The sequence below is a fragment of the Protopterus annectens genome, chromosome 11.part0, assembly GCF_019279795.1.
Source record: "Protopterus annectens isolate FY-2018-M chromosome 11.part0, PAN1.0, whole genome shotgun sequence".
NCBI lineage: Eukaryota > Metazoa > Chordata > Ceratodontiformes > Protopteridae > Protopterus > Protopterus annectens.
This window is the reverse complement of record NC_056745.1, coordinates 262,264,286-262,280,530: the sequence shown is the minus strand read 5'-3', so window position 1 is coordinate 262,280,530 and position 16,245 is coordinate 262,264,286. Positions and strand designations below refer to the sequence as shown.

Genomic DNA, 16,245 nt, shown 5'->3' with positions numbered 1-16,245 from the left:
TAGAAAGTCATATGTTCAGCTGAAGTCTCTCTATGTATTTGAGATGAATGTGCTGAAAGTTTATATTAAAACGGTAGGTTTCTTCTATACAGATTGTGTTTTTATTAGTGTTTAATGTAATTTATTTGTTAATCTGGTAAGTGAAATAATACTTCTCAGTTTTCAGCCATGACCCTGTCCTCATGTCAAGGGTCAATCTGATATATAATTTAGCAAAGACAATCTACCACCATGCTTTTGGGAAGTGAGAGAAAACTGAAGTGCCAAGATAAAATACATGCAGACATAGACAAAACATGCAAAACTTTACTAGAGGTCAGTCTTGAACCATGGACTCTGTTGCTGTGAAGTAAAGATGTTATCAGTAAGATTCCATCCTGCCCTATGAATGTTGTATTTACTTACATCTTGCTTGAGCTTCACATTCTGTGACTGATATCACAAATGTAAAAATTTCTACAATTTGTGAGTTTATTAGTCAGTAATACTGCCAGTATGGCTCATCGGTGTTGTGACTAATATCATAAAAGCAAGAATCTCTACAATATGGGTGTGTATTAATGAATAAAACTGCTTGTACACTGCATAAGTGTCAACTAAACAGTCGGGGGCCTACTGTATTGCCACAGGTCTTGTAGCTCTACATAAGTGATCACACTTTGTGAGTGTGCCCACGTGCGCGCGTGTATGTGTTTGTGTGTGTGAGTGTTGGAAGTGTGGCTTAAAGATCATGATTTGCTTCTGCAGGGGCACAATGGAATGTCCTGCTAATGTACTTCTGTCACATTTTTTGTAGACAGCCTTATCTGTGTGCAACACAACTATTGGTTTGAATTGTATTATTTATGATATATACTCCACTTGCCTTTGAAATGTATACCAGCTGCTTGTTTGGTGCACAAGAATAGTTAGTTTCTGCAGCCATATTGTGCAGCTGCCTGAATTAGATACTGGCGTTCTCCCTGCATTTTTATGTGCCATCATGTCTTATCCTTTGGTGTTGTAACACTTGTGTAAATATGTGTGTGTGTGTGTGTGTGTGTGTGTGTGTGTGTGTGCGCAAATGAAATGTGGACTACACAGACACACACACACACACACACACACACACACACACACACACACACACGCACATTTAATTTAGCATATACATAAATACATACATTCTTATTAACACACAATTCGCAGTTATTATATGTACTACTCAGTGCACCTACTTTCATTTCCAGTTTTTGTTTCCTTGTCTCATGATCCATTTTTGCTGGATTGCAGATATTAATATGGCACACCTTCAGCAATACTTATCTGCAATTCATGATTAATGTGGAAGTTAAAGAGCTCTTATTACCTCAAAAACTCATTATAGGATACATGATCAGTTCTGTTTCTTAAAATTTCATAAAGACAGCACTACTATAATGGACAGGTAAGGCTTTCATGTGAGTCATGTATTAAGTTATTCACTTTAACTACAAAGATCTATAAAATGCTTCTAAGTACTGAATTCCAGAAGTTTAATAATGGATAGTAATTCCAAACATTTTAACTGAAATGAGCCACTTCCAAAGTTTCTGCATGATGTTTCACCACATGTAAAAAAGTATTTAGTACATATTTACCTGAGTAGGTAAACTCAGATTAATGATTTAAAAAGTATGACATTAGCTGTGTCCATAAATGACATGATGTCATACAGCAATATAGAAAATGAGAATACTGACGCTGTGGTCTCGTTTCCTGCTCTAAGGACAGTTACAGTAGCAAGCAAAACAAGTTACTCTCTGCATCACACCACTCCTGCTTTAAAGAAATTACTGCACTTAATATAGGAACATATATCCAAAAGCTGTTAAGTGGTTCTGGAACTGAAGACTCTAGTTTAGACAATAGAAAGGAAAACTCCACACAGGAGCTCAAATGTTTTATTTTTTTTTTTCATTGTGCATTCGTATTCTATTTTAATGCATAAAATTCACTCTTACATGCTTTTCGTTATGTTGTAATGTATTTCCTCAAAACAGACTTCATGTGGTCTACCATATTAACATGATCTTGTTTTAGATTTTGGAGATCTTTCTTCGAGAATGCATTTCAAAGCCTTCTCATAAAGTCCTGCAATATGTTTTATAATAGAATGAAATCGCTTAACAAATAAAATGTTTTTTCGTTTATATGTATTTTTTTATTGGCTTTGGTCCATTTTATCTAAGTGCTCTTGTACAACCTTCTTCCTTTTGGTTTGATTTCAAAGCCTTTTATACGAATCATGCTAGACATAATGGAATTATGTTTTTTTAACTCTCATGTAAACTGAATGGCAGAAGTTTGAGTCACTGGCATCTTTTAGAGCTTCTGTAAAGAGATTAGTGTTCAGTTTTTGCCTGAATTATCTTGATTCATATTGTTGTCAGAGTGGCTCTAACCTACTCACACAACTTGTAAATCCTCACAATAGCAACTGAACTGAAGGTATTTCTAAGGCTATCATTTTGCAGCCCTTCAAGTACTGACAGCCCTTCCCCTCATTCATCCAGCAGTATCAAAGCTGGCACTGTAAACTAGAAGCTGTTAAATGATAGCTCTTGCTTCAAAGAACCAACAGACATGCAGACAACTTCACCAGTCTTTGCAGTGTGAAGATGTATGTTTTTTTTCTTGAATGTTGGGGAAGTGTGCAGCATTTGCTTTAAAAGTATTTTATAATTTCTATCATGTTATCACTATCCATTGAATGCAACACAATACAAAACAGGTACAACCTGCAGTTTTTGAATGTAGCATTGTCGCCTCACAGCAAGAGGTTCTCCCGTTCGATTCTTGGCTGGAGTGCCTTCTGTGTGGAGTCTGCGTGTCCTCCCCGCGGTCGAGTGGCATTCAAAAGACATGTGTGAATGGGCGTGCCTTTGTTGAAGGTTGGGCGTTGAGCTGGCACCTCAGCAACGTGAAAATCTACTGCCAATCATTAGCGGACCAGAGTTCCGCTGTGGTGACCCCTAACCGGGAAAATCCGAAAGAAGAAGAGCAACTGTTAGAAGATTTTTCATTTTGTCCCCTAAGACATAAATCTTTTTATGATATACATTTTCCCATTTCTGTTGTTGAATTGCCTCCCCTTGGTTTGCTGCATTGTAGCATACTAATACTTTACTGAAACCATAAATATTGGACATAATAAATTAGTAGTTAGGCTCTGTGCTGAGCATAAGACTAAAACACTGACTTCAGCAAGACTGTGTACTGCATAAGTAAGATTTTGTACAGTATCTGAAAAGTACAGATTTCCCTGTGTCTGCTGTATGTCATGCAGGTTGAGTCAAATTCCTCTGTCAAATTATGAAAGAAGTTAAGCTTAAAAACAAGATGTGTGGGCTCTTTGATTCCAAGTTTTATAAACTACAATCTGGTTTCTAGTAACTAGTTCATACTGGAGACATACTGTAATGAAAAAAGAAGACCTGGAATTGAACTGCGAGGGAGGGTCGACTTTTCAAATGCAACACAATACATTGTATAATGGATGTAACATTGTAATCTATCTAATTATATTACCAAATGGCAACCAATGCAGGCCAGCATCATGTTTCTAATTAATTTCTCAGACTCTTCCAATGTTGCTTCAAACTGGATATTATATTCTCCTGGTTTGACTCTGTATCCAGACAGGCAAAATGTTCCCCAAAACTGTATTTATTTTTAGTATACCAGTAATATAATCTCCTTCTAACATGTGACTTACACTATATTAGTGTACCTGGCATTATACGAATAGTACCTTAAGCCACTTCCCACAGACTCAGAATATATGTCACCATGTTACATGTTTGCTAGATGTGCAAAACCATCAGTGACTGTAAACTGTCCACAATGATCATACCATGCAATCTGCACTGGATAATGAGGAATTAGCTGTTTAGTAAACACTGTGAGAGAGTAACTGTTTGCCTGTTCTGTAATTAATGTGCAATAACAGCTTAATGAAAGCAGAATATAACAATTAAAGTGTATTGGCACAAAAAATGTGGCTGCGCTTTTTAAGAGGTAATCACTTGTAAGACAAGGTGCATCCTGAAAAGCTTGGCATCACTGCTTTTTGTTTCATGTTCAGTTAAAATGATCTTATATTAAATAAATAAATATACCACACTTAAGAAAAAAGCCATGGCATGAAAACATCTCCCTGATTTGCTGATCTAATGATGTGTAAACTCACTTATCAATTGCACATGACCCCACAGGTAGGCCATGGCTATGAATTCTGACATTCTTTACTGAACAGTCAGTAAACTGTTATTGTAAAAAAAATCTAAATAAATATTATATTTTATTGTTTTCATTCATAGTCCTTTCTCATTCACATAAATGCCCATGCAGGATGCTAAATCATAACACTAGGGTATAAAAAGAAACTAACTGTTCAGTTCTTGTCATGATGGACTTCTTCACACTTGCCTAACTGCATTCTTAAAACTCCCATTTTATGAAGCAACCAGAGTTTCTGGAATTCCTTTGGCATGGCATGAACCCCAGAAATGGGTAAAGTATTGTCATAATAATGATGGCTAAGAGGTCTTCCATGAAGGTCCACTCCAAATGGCCAGAATCCATAAATTGTCACTTCTTCACATAAATCCAGAGCAGCAGTGACAAGGAACAGACCAGTAGAAAGACGCCTTGCACTAATTCCTTTGTTCTTCCAAAACCTTTCAGTGTGTAACAGAAAGTCTGGATTAGCAAATATAACCTTTTGAGTGGCATTAAAATCAGACAGGGTATAGTAGGCACGCAAGGAAAGTTCTGTCCCATGCTTTTTGGAAAAAGCTGGCATATAAATTAAACTTTGTTTGTAGATTTTGACATTCTTCAGAAATTCTAGTCTTGACCAGTGAAGACTATTAAACCTGTGGCAGAAAAAGAGAATACCAATGTTAATATTTTCTTTACTCATTTGAAAGCCTCTAAAATTGCATAAACACTGGGTAATACATGGCAGAACTATCAAAAACAACAACAATCAGACAATAAAAACAAGCAAATGCAAGTTTCAGATGAGCAGAGAAACCACAAAAACGTTAATGCAAAGTAAAATAGCAGCAACATGATACACAAATTAGATTAAGGAGTAATAATTTATGACCTCTAGCAAGTTTCAGCTGGTTTAGGAGAGAGCTTATTTGCTAGTACTGGTGCTCTCTACAGCTCTGTTAGTACAGTCACATGGCAGGACTTCCAAATTACAGTGAAACCTCATAATTTTTGCCTCAGAAAAACTCTAATGTAAAGTGAGAAAGAGACTGCCTTGCAGAGACTCTGAGAAGACAAATAACTCTCAAAAGTAAACCAGCGTTCACAAAACTAAAGGCGAGACTATTGCACAGCCGATCAATAAATATAAAAAAAATGAATTCACATACACAGAAAATCAATGTTAAAAGAATAAAATAGTAGTTGGAAAGTGCTTTCACATCCAAAACAGATGCTTCTTTAGACCATAAAAACAACTATCTACAATGTAACATTTTATAATCAATTAAATATAAAATAACCACTAAGGTTATCTGAACAAATCACGTGTTTGTAAATGCAGTTGTAAAGAAACACTTTAATTTTGAATGAAGGGAAATGATCCATTGGATTTCAAGTTTTTCAGTATTATTCTTAGTGTGCCTAGATGCTTGTCAAATCCTGCATACTGTAGTATTAAAAAAAAAGTAAAGGTATGATCAACCCCTGCCTTCATAATGTGTCCATAAAGAGCATTATTCATATCACCTTTCCATATATCATATAGATGTTCATGGACCCACTCTCTTAGGGAGAAGTTCATTTTCCCAATATAGAATGCAGGACATAATCTGCATCTAGCTAAATACACCAAATTTGTACTAGAACAGTCAGCACAGAAGGAAACTCTAAATACCTTCTTAGAGCTGGGATGCACAAAAGTGTCCCCATTATCCATATAAGTGCAAAAATTACAATTTCTACAACTATAAGTACCTTGGCTCTGTGAATAGGGAAACCTTGCTAACCAATTATCATAGCAAAGGAGTCTCTTCAATGATTTTCTGCTATTAAAGGAGAAGCTAAGTTTATCACCTACCACATTTAAAATTAATTCATCGGCAGTTAGTATATGCCAATTCTTTTTAAAAATGTCACAAATGCGATTAACATTAGATGAAAACTATACCATCATTCTAGATTTACTGGTCCTGTCATTATACCTTGTTCCATAGGGCTGTGCTAACAATCTGCTGTTAGAAAAATACGGACAATCTCTTCCCTTCCTAACACCATCATTATGGTTAAGGAATGATCAAGGTCCCTACTATGATACCCTCTCTTCAGAAAGTCTGCAGTGAGAGTAGATAAGGCTAACTCAAAGGAGCACTCATCACTGGTAAGGCTAGAAGCCCGTAGAGCCCGTCCCTTCACTATGTCCTTATAAATATGTGGAGGATGCATGCTGTCTCTATGTAAGGCTGCATTTCTCCTACAAGACATCCTGTGGAGTTCACTGCTGACAGATCACTATTTTTAACTAATTTTACATCTAAAAATTCAATCTTACTACTGGAACATTTCATGGTAAACCTTAAGAAGGACATTGTGTTATACAAAAATGCTACAAACTCATTCAATAGCTCAGGGGTACCAGTCCAAAGGACAAAAGTATCATCTGCAAAACACCTGAAATATTTGATGGAATCCGAAGCATCGGCAATATTGAACTCAAAAAAAAAAAAAAAAAAAAAAAAAACGTGAAAACTTCTTATTTCACATTTTTGCAGGGGGGCAAACCACCCTGCACTCCACACCCCCTGCTACTAAAATATACCAAATGCAAGATCACACTACAATGAAGAAGAGAACGGTACAGGATGGGAAACTTACTGTTCTCTTCACCGTAGTGTGATCTTGGAGTTGGTATATTTAAGTAGCAGGCAGTGTGGGGGGTGCAGAGCATGCCCCCCTGCAAAAACTTACAAGCAGAGTTTTTATCTTTTTTAATTTAACAGTTAAAAAAGACGCCAAGACTTAAAAACAAAGAAAGTGCCCAGACGAAACCAAGGTTCAAAGAGATGGAATGCAATTTATTTAAAAATAGATAAACAAGCGTTTTCGCTCCTGTTCAACAGAAGCTTCTTCAGCATACCAAGAGCGCAAGCTCACATTGTTTAAAACTATTCGATGACAAGTAATTGATATCAGCTAATTAAAATTTTAAAGTGCAAGTACAACAAGAAGGGTCATTAAACTTCATGTTGAAAACTAAATGGGTACATATCCATATACATACCAATAGTCACACATTCAAAAATAGATAAAATGAAGTAAGTAACAAAGGAACACATCGGACTAACTAGGTAAATAAAATAAGCAACCAGGTAAAAAATACCACAATGTAATTGCAACCAACCTGGCCAACCTGAAGGTTTTACAGATTTTATCCTTATGTGGAAAATTGTGTAAGTAATATTGAGGTGAATCCTGGTATAATTACTAATCTACCAGAGAGGAATAAGACCAGTAGATCCATGTGAAGGTGATGCTTTGACATTAAGCTAGTGAAAATCCCTGTTGACAATGATGTGCCTTGTGAAAGTCAGTTAAAGAATTAAAGTTCAAAGTGCCAAACCATACTGTCACGTGCACCATAGGGTTGTAAAGAACTAGTTTCAAAGGAAACTCACCTTAAGTAACTTCTATACTTTAATATAGAGGCTATATTACAATTGTCATTGAGACCCGGATGAGAAAAAGCATCTAGTTGTAATTGCCACTCTAACTCACGGGTCTCTAGTATTAAAGATTGAGGGCCCCCCCTTTTATCACACTTTACATGGTCGATACCCATGAATTTGAAACTGTGGCCACAGTTGTTCAGTATGTGTTTAGAGAGGGCATTATCACTCCTCTGGTTCCTAATGGCATATAAGTGTTGGTAAATACGGTCCCTGAAACGGCGGTCCGTCTTGCCAACGTAGAATGCATAACAGCATTCACAAAAGGCCACATACACAATAGATTTGGTGTTGCAATTGATTTTATGGTTAATAGTGAACTTCCTCTTGCCAATAGCAAAAGAGTTTCCTACTCGTAGGTGTGTACACCATTTGCAGCACCCACAGGTGAATGTTCCCTTATGTCTAAACATGAGGTCAGCTGAACTATTTCTCTGTAACATATCTTTAAGATTATAACCTCTTTTAAATGTAAATAATGGGGTAATACCCAACCTATCATGTAGCCCAGCATTAATAATGAAGTACCAATTCTTACGGATGATAGAGCACAAGGACCCTGAGTGTAGATTAAACGGAGAGATAAAGGCTATAGGATAGTTAGAGTTGCTACAAGTGTCAAGGACATCCACATTGTTGTCAACAATTAGGGTAAAGTTCCCTGGTGACTGTGCGCAGTTGCCAACCAACCCAACCTGTTCTTTGGGTAAAAGCAGTGGTAAATAAAATCCTTTCCCTCGTTTCATTGACACTTCACCAATCAGGTCGAAAATGAGATCTTCAGGGTACCCACGGTTTCTAAACATGTCAGCCAGTAATGAGCATTCTTGATCAAATGCGTCATCCGTACTGCACATGCGGGCGGCCCTGACCAGTTGCCCTTTAACAATAGATCGCTTCTGCCTCCAAGGATGGCAACTTGTAAAATGTAAAAAAGAATTACAATATGTTGCCTTCCTATGAATGGATGAGCAAAATCTATTGTTGTTGTTGTCCTTAAGCAGTTGGACATCCAGGTATTCGATAACAGAGGTTGAAAAATGGTGGGTGAATTTCAGAAAATCAGTTGTGGAGTTCATATATGCTAGCAGGTTTGAGGCATCAACCTCACTACCTTGAAATAACATGAACACATCATCAAGAAACCGGGTATAGATCTTAGAACTCTCAACAAATGGTGGATAATTGAACAAGAAGTTCTTCTCCCAGTAGGCAACAAACATATTAGCAACGCTGCTGCCACATGGGGAGCCCATTGCTATGCCTTTCTTTTGCAGGTAGTATTGCCCGTCAAACATGAAGAAGTTGGAGGACAAAACAATGTCAAGTAATACTGTAACCAAGTGGATATCATTGTGGGATGCTCCGCATTCCTGTAGCATAAGTTCAATCCATTCGACAGCCTCCTCATGTGGTATTGATGTATACAGATCAACCACATCGATGGTCAAAAAGTTAAGGCTGCTGTCGAAGGCAGTGTCGTTGATCAAGCTCAGAAAGGACCAAGAGTCTTTACAGATTTGGGGGATATTTTTCAGGTATTTGCTAATGATGCTGTCAATAAGACGAGCACAAGGATGTGTGATGGAACTTCTGCCATCTACTAAAGCTCTCATTGGCGGGTCAGTGAGGCTTTTGTGAATTTTAGGGATCCCAAACATGACAGGCACCCTAGGGTATGAGATGTCAATAAAGTTATATGTGTCAATGTTAATCTTGCCCTCAAGGTAGAGATCCCTAAAGTATCCTTTAATTCTATTGTAAGTGCCCGTTAATTCATTTAACGAGGCACTAACGTAAGCAGGTGTGTCTAATACCTGTAACATACGACTAGAGTATTCAGCTTTGTCGAAAATAACTAGGCCCCCACCCTTGTCTGGCTTGATCACCCTCACTGCTGAACTACAGATTTTGTTTAACACCATAAGTTGGTCAGGGGAAGTGTTCCTACAAGCCCTATCATCTCCCCCTGATGTGTGTAATTGCCTAAAGTCCAATTCACATGCTTTCTCAAACGTGAATAGACTAGGGTGTAGGGGAGGATTAAAAGTACTAGGTAACTTCAAACCAGGTACACTACCAGATAAGTCATTGTTGAAGAAAATATTCAAATTGAGCTTACGCACAAAAAACTTTAAGTCCATAAGAGTTTTGGCTAGCCTGAAATTATGATCAGGTACAAAATTCAGGCCTTTAGCCAGTAGCTCTATTAATTCTTCATCAATAATAACATCCGAAAAGTTGTAAATAAAAAAGTCCCCTTTTTTATTTGAAGACACTGACGGAGTACACACGTCAGCAGTTATTACACCCGGTGAGGGTATGGCAGGCTCAGTCAGAGGTTGAATTAGTTCCAGTTCTTGTTCCTCTGAAATCGGTTGCTGCTCTTCCCTAAAAAAGGCTTTTGGTAGTTGTTCTTGTTTTTGTTGTTAAAAGATTTTATCCTATTACTTCTCCGAGGGCCTTGCACACCCGTGAATGCGCCCTGATCACTACCAGAGCCAGCATCAGTAAGAGTTTGTGCCCCCTCGTCCCCATTAGGGTTATCCAAAACAGTTGATTCAGTCTCATCATGCATGTCCAATCTGTTGTGTTTTTTAAGCAGGTTTGGGTAAGCAGAGTTGTTCTGGTATGCCTGTCTGTCTCTCACCAGTTTCTTAACTTTATTTGCCTTCAATTTAACTAGCATTGAATCAATGCTAGTAAATGACCGGTTATAGTCATACTTATATCTATGGAAATTTATATCAGCTTTGATGGTGTTATCAAGCTTTGAAGCCTCATCAAGTAAAACAGAGGTGTGTTTGATATAATTCTTGATCATTAGTTCAAGTAATTCGGCCCTTTGTTTGTTAAATAATGCCTCTAATTCTGAAAGGAATGCAGAGTCAGTAAATAAGCCTGTAGGGGTAAAGGTGCTACGGAGCCCCTTAGGTATAACCCCTTCCTTCAAGCACTGCTGGAAGTAGGAAAGCCCGGTACTCAAGATGTGACTGGGGAGACCGATGCGCTTATTGGGATGCCCTCCATGGCCGAATGGGCGAAAAATTCTACTGCATTTGCGTTTGGCAGTTCTACAGGATTGGGCTTACCGGTGATGGACTCTTCTAGTCAAGGTAACAGCAGTGATAACATTTCAACTGACTTAAAAGTACTCGACAGCACATTGTTGAAAATCAAAAAACTTCAACTGGAAGTTTCCTACTTCCAGCAGTGCTTGAAGGAAGGGGTTATACCTAAGGGGCTCCGTAGCACCTTTACCCCTACAGGCTTATTTACTGACTCTGCATTCCTTTCAGAATTAGAGGCATTATTTAACAAACAAGGGGCCGAATTACTTGAACTAATGATCAAGAATTATATCAAACACACCTCTGTTTTACTTGATGAGGCTTCAAAGCTTGATAACACCATCAAAACTGATATAAATTTCCATAGATATAAGTATGACTATAACCGGTCATTTACTAGCATTGATTCAATGCTAGTTAAATTGAAGACAAATAAAGTTAAGAAACTGGTGAGAGACAGACAGGCATACCAGAACAACTCTGCTTACCCAAACCTGCTTAAAAAACACAACAGATTGGGCATGCATGATGAGACTGAATCAACTGTTTTGGATAACCCTAATGGGGACAAGGGGGCACAAACTCTTACCGATGCTGGCTCTGGTAGTGATCAGGGTGCATTCACGGGTGTGCAAGGCCCTCGGAGAAGTAATAGGATAAAATCTTTTAACAACAAAAACAAGAACAACTACCAAAAGCCTTTTTTAGGGAAGAGCAGCAACCGATTTCAGAGGAACAAGAACTGGAACTAATTCAACCTCTGACTGAGCCTGCCATACCCTCACCGGGTGTAATAACTGCTGACGTGTACTGTCAGTGTCTTCAAATAAAAAAGGGGACTTTTTTATTTACAACTTTTCGGATGTTATTATTGATGAAGAATTAATAGAGCTACTGGCTAAAGGCCTGAATTTTGTACCTGATCATAATTTCAGGCTAGCCAAAACTATTAGGGACTTAAAGTTTTTTGTGCGTAAGCTCAATTTGAATATTTTCTTCAACAATGACTTATCTGGTAGTGTACCTGGTTTGAAGTTACCTAGTACTTTTAATCCTCCCCTACACCCTAGTCTATTCACGTTTGAGAAAGCATGTGAATTGGACTTTAGGCAATTACACACATCAGGGGGAGATGATAGGGCTTGTAGGAACACTTCCCCTGACCAACTTATGGCGTTAAACAAAATCTGTAGTTCAGCAGTGAGGGTGATCAAGCCAGACAAGGGTGGGGGCTTAGTTATTTTCGACAAAGCTGAATACTCTAGTCGTATGTTACAGGTATTAGACACACCTGCTTACGTTAGTGCCTCGTTAAATGAATTAACGGGCACTTACAATAGAATTAAAGGATACTTTAGGGATCTCTACCTTGAGGGCAAGATTAACATTGACACATATAACTTTATTGACATCTCATACCCTAGGGTGCCTGTCATGTTTGGGATCCCTAAAATTCACAAAAGCCTCACTGACCCGCCAATGAGAGCTTTAGTAGATGGCAGAAGTTCCATCACACATCCTTGTGCTCGTCTTATTGACAGCATCATTAGCAAATACCTGAAAAATATTCCCCAAATCTGTAAAGACTCTTGGTCCTTTCTGAGCTTGATCAATGACACTGCCTTCGACAGCAGCCTTAACTTTTTGACCATCGATGTGGTTGATCTGTATACATCAATACCACATGAGGAGGCTGTCGAATGGATTGAACTTATGCTACGGGAATGCGGAGCATCCCACAATGATATCCACTTGGTTACAGTATTACTTGATATTGTTTTGTCCTCCAACTTCTTCATGTTTGACGGGCAATACTACCTGCAAAAGAAAGGCATAGCAATGGGCTCCCCATGTGGCAGCAGCGTTGCTAATATGTTTGTTGCCTACTGGGAGAAGAACTTCTTGTTCAATTATCCACCATTTGTTGAGAGTTCTAAGATCTATACCCGGTTTCTTGACGATGTGTTCGTGTTATTTCAAGGTAGTGAGGTTGATGCCTCAAACCTGCTAGCATATATGAACTCCACAACTGATTTTCTGAAATTCACCCACCATTTTTCAACCTCTGTTATCGAATACCTGGATGTCCAACTGCTTAAGGACAACAACAACAATAGATTTTGCTCATCCATTCATAGGAAGGCAACATATTGTAATTCTTTTTTACATTTTACAAGTTGCCATCCTTGGAGGCAGAAGCGATCTATTGTTAAAGGGCAACTGGTCAGGGCCGCCCGCATGTGCAGTACGGATGACGCATTTGATCAAGAATGCTCATTACTGGCTGACATGTTTAGAAACCGTGGGTACCCTGAAGATCTAATTTTCGACCTGATTGGTGAAGTGTCAATGAAACGAGGGAAAGGATTTTATTTACCACTGCTTTTACCCAAAGAACAGGTTGGGTTGGTTGGCAACTGCGCACAGTCACCAGGGAACTTTACCCTAATTGTTGACAACAATGTGGATGTCCTTGACACTTGTAGCAACTCTAACTATCCTATAGCCTTTATCTCTCCATTTAATCTACACTCAGGGTCCTTGTGCTCTATCATCCATAAGAATTGGTACTTCATTATTAATGCTGGGCTACATGATAGGTTGGGTATTACCCCGTTATTTACATTTAAAAGAGGTTATAATCTTAAAGATATGTTACAGAGAAATAGTTCAGCTGACCTCATGATTAGACATAAGGGAACATTCACCTGTGGGTGCTGCAAATGGTGCACACACCTACGAGTAGGAAACTCTTTTGCTATTGGCAAGAGGAAGTTCACTATTAACCATAAAATCAATTGCAACACCAAATCTATTGTGTATGTGGCCTTTTGTGAATGCTGTTATGCATTCTACGTTGGCAAGACGGACCGCCATTTCAGGGACCGTATTTACCAACACTTATATGCCATTAAGAACCAGAAGAGTGATAATGCCCTCTCCAAACACATACTGAACAACTGTGGCCACAGTTTCAAATTCATGGGTATCGACCATGTAAAGTGTGATAAAAGGGGGGGCCCTCAATCTTTAATACTAGAGACCCGTGAGTTAGAGTGGCAATTACAACTAGATGCTTTTTCTCATCCGGGTCTCAATGACAATTGTAATATAGCCTCTATATTAAAGTATAGAAGTTACTTAAGGTGAGTTTCCTTTGAAACTAGTTCTTTACAACCCTATGGTGCACGTGACAGTATGGTTTGGCACTTTGAACTTTAATTCTTTAACTGACTTTCACAAGGCATATCATTGTCAACAGGGATTTTCACTAGCTTAATGTCAAAGCATCACCTTCACATGGATCTACTGGTCTTATTCCTCTCTGGTAGATTAGTAATTATACCAGGATTCACCTCAATATTACTTACACAAGTTTCCACATAAGGATAAAATCTGTAAAACCTTCAGGTTGGCCAGGTTGGTTGCAATTACATTGTGGTATTTTTTACCTGGTTGCTTATTTTATTTACCTAGTTAGTCCGATGTGTTCCTTTGTTACTTACTTCATTTTATCTATTTTTGAATGTGTGACTATTGGTATGTATATGGATATGTACCCATTTAGTTTTCAACATGAAGTTTAATGACCCTTCTTGTTGTACTTGCACTTTAAAATTTTAATTAGCTGATATCAATTACTTGTCATCGAATAGTTTTAAACAATGTGAGCTTGCGCTCTTGGTATGCTGAAGAAGCTTCTGTTGAACAGGAGCGAAAACGCTTGTTTATCTATTTTTAAATAAATTGCGTTCCATCTTTTTTAATTTAGTCTACTTTCATGTTTGATGTTGTAGATCTCATCCTTGATGATTTGTGGTTCGAGAGCATTTGAAGTACACCTATATATATATATATATATATATATATATATATATATATATATATATATATATATATATATATATATATATACATATATATATCTTGCATTGTTTTACATTAATGATAAGAGTTTCAAACTCAGAATAGGCAAATTTCAGTTCAGTTAGCCATGTATAGTACTTACAGTATACCAGTTTAGTAGAAAAATACCCTTTTCACTATGACTTGCAATAAACTGTCTCAGTAAAAACAATAAAAAATGTATTTCGATATTTCAGGATTCTATTATTTCAGATTATTTAATTCAGTCTTTTATAACTGAGGCTTACATAATTTGAGATTTTTTTTCATGCACTCCACTACCTTCTGGGGTATGCAGTGATCTAATGCCAATTCCAGTCTGGATAGGGAATGGGAAATATTATGCTGAGACAGATACAGGTAAGCCAGAATCAATTAGTTGCATGTGTGCCTGAGAAAAGGGCAGGGAAAGATAGGCATAAGATAAGAGAAACATTTTTTGTACTAAAAGTAATGCTCAGAGATTAGGGGAGAAGGGACAGTGTGTGTGCACGCTGCGAACTAACATATACATGACTTCCCTGGTGGAGATTGGGGAAACATCTGTGATGATGTTTATTCAGGGTGGGCAGAGTGTCCTGCTTACATCAGCCCCAAGGGGCAATTCAGTTGTGAAGCTTATTGCATATCCCACCCTTGGAAATATTGTTGGGCATACATTCAGAGGTATTAGGTATGGTAGAGCACTCCTTGGCAGTAGTGTGATGCTGAACCAGGTCTGCAGTCACCTCACTGGCACAGGACATTGGCCTGGGCTAAGGTAGGTTCAGAGCTGAAGCCCATTGCAACTGGACAAATACATGGAGAAAGGAGGTATATCAAAACACTCCTTGGCATCAGTATGATGCTGCACCTGGTCATTGTTGTCCTGACTGGTACCGCACAAGGGGTGGGGAAATTCCAGAGGCAACTAATGTGGGTCCAGTACAGGTGGTGAGCAAGGAAATGAACAAGTGACAGCCTATCTTATGTTCACCTGTAGAAGGCTCCCCAACCCCCCAATATATATATATATATATATATATATATATATATATATATATATATATATATATATATTGTGTGTGTGTGTATACATAGATATAAAATATCAAGTGTGGGTAAGGTTGACAGCTGTCTAGTACACTTCAGATGGCTGATTAGTTTGATTGACAGGCATGCAAAATCGGCAATTCCTGGTTAGGGGAATATTTTCTTTCCTCAGGTATTGTGCAATCTTGGAGCTAGTATATATAATTAGAAGGGGGTGTGGGGTGCAGGGGGCTTGCCCCCCCCCAAAAAAGCAATATTTTGCTTTTTTTTTTTTTAGTTTGAAACTGCATGTGCTAAGGCTGTTTTTTGGCACATGCATGTGAGTGGTGTCAACTTCCATGTTTTCATCTAAATGGGGTTGATGTTTTTGCGGTCGACTATGGGGGTTTTCACTAAAATCAGGTGGCCCCATCTCTCTCTCTCTCTCTCTCTATATATATCTATATATCTATATATATATATATATATACACACACACACACACACACACA

The 16,245-nt window shown here is 38.1% G+C and overlaps 1 protein-coding gene across 1 annotated transcript in view; it reads right to left on the bottom strand.

The window, feature by feature from the left end:
• Nucleotides 1–2,948: 2,948 nt before the first annotated feature.
• Nucleotides 2,949–16,245, bottom strand: part of ST8SIA1 (ST8 alpha-N-acetyl-neuraminide alpha-2,8-sialyltransferase 1) — a 352,671-nt gene continuing 339,374 nt past the window's right edge. The window contains exon 4 of the mRNA XM_044087193.1: nucleotides 2,949–4,898. Within this exon, the coding sequence (XP_043943128.1) occupies nucleotides 4,415–4,898 (484 nt within the window). The 3' untranslated portion in view covers nucleotides 2,949–4,414. The remainder of the gene's footprint in view (nucleotides 4,899–16,245) is intronic.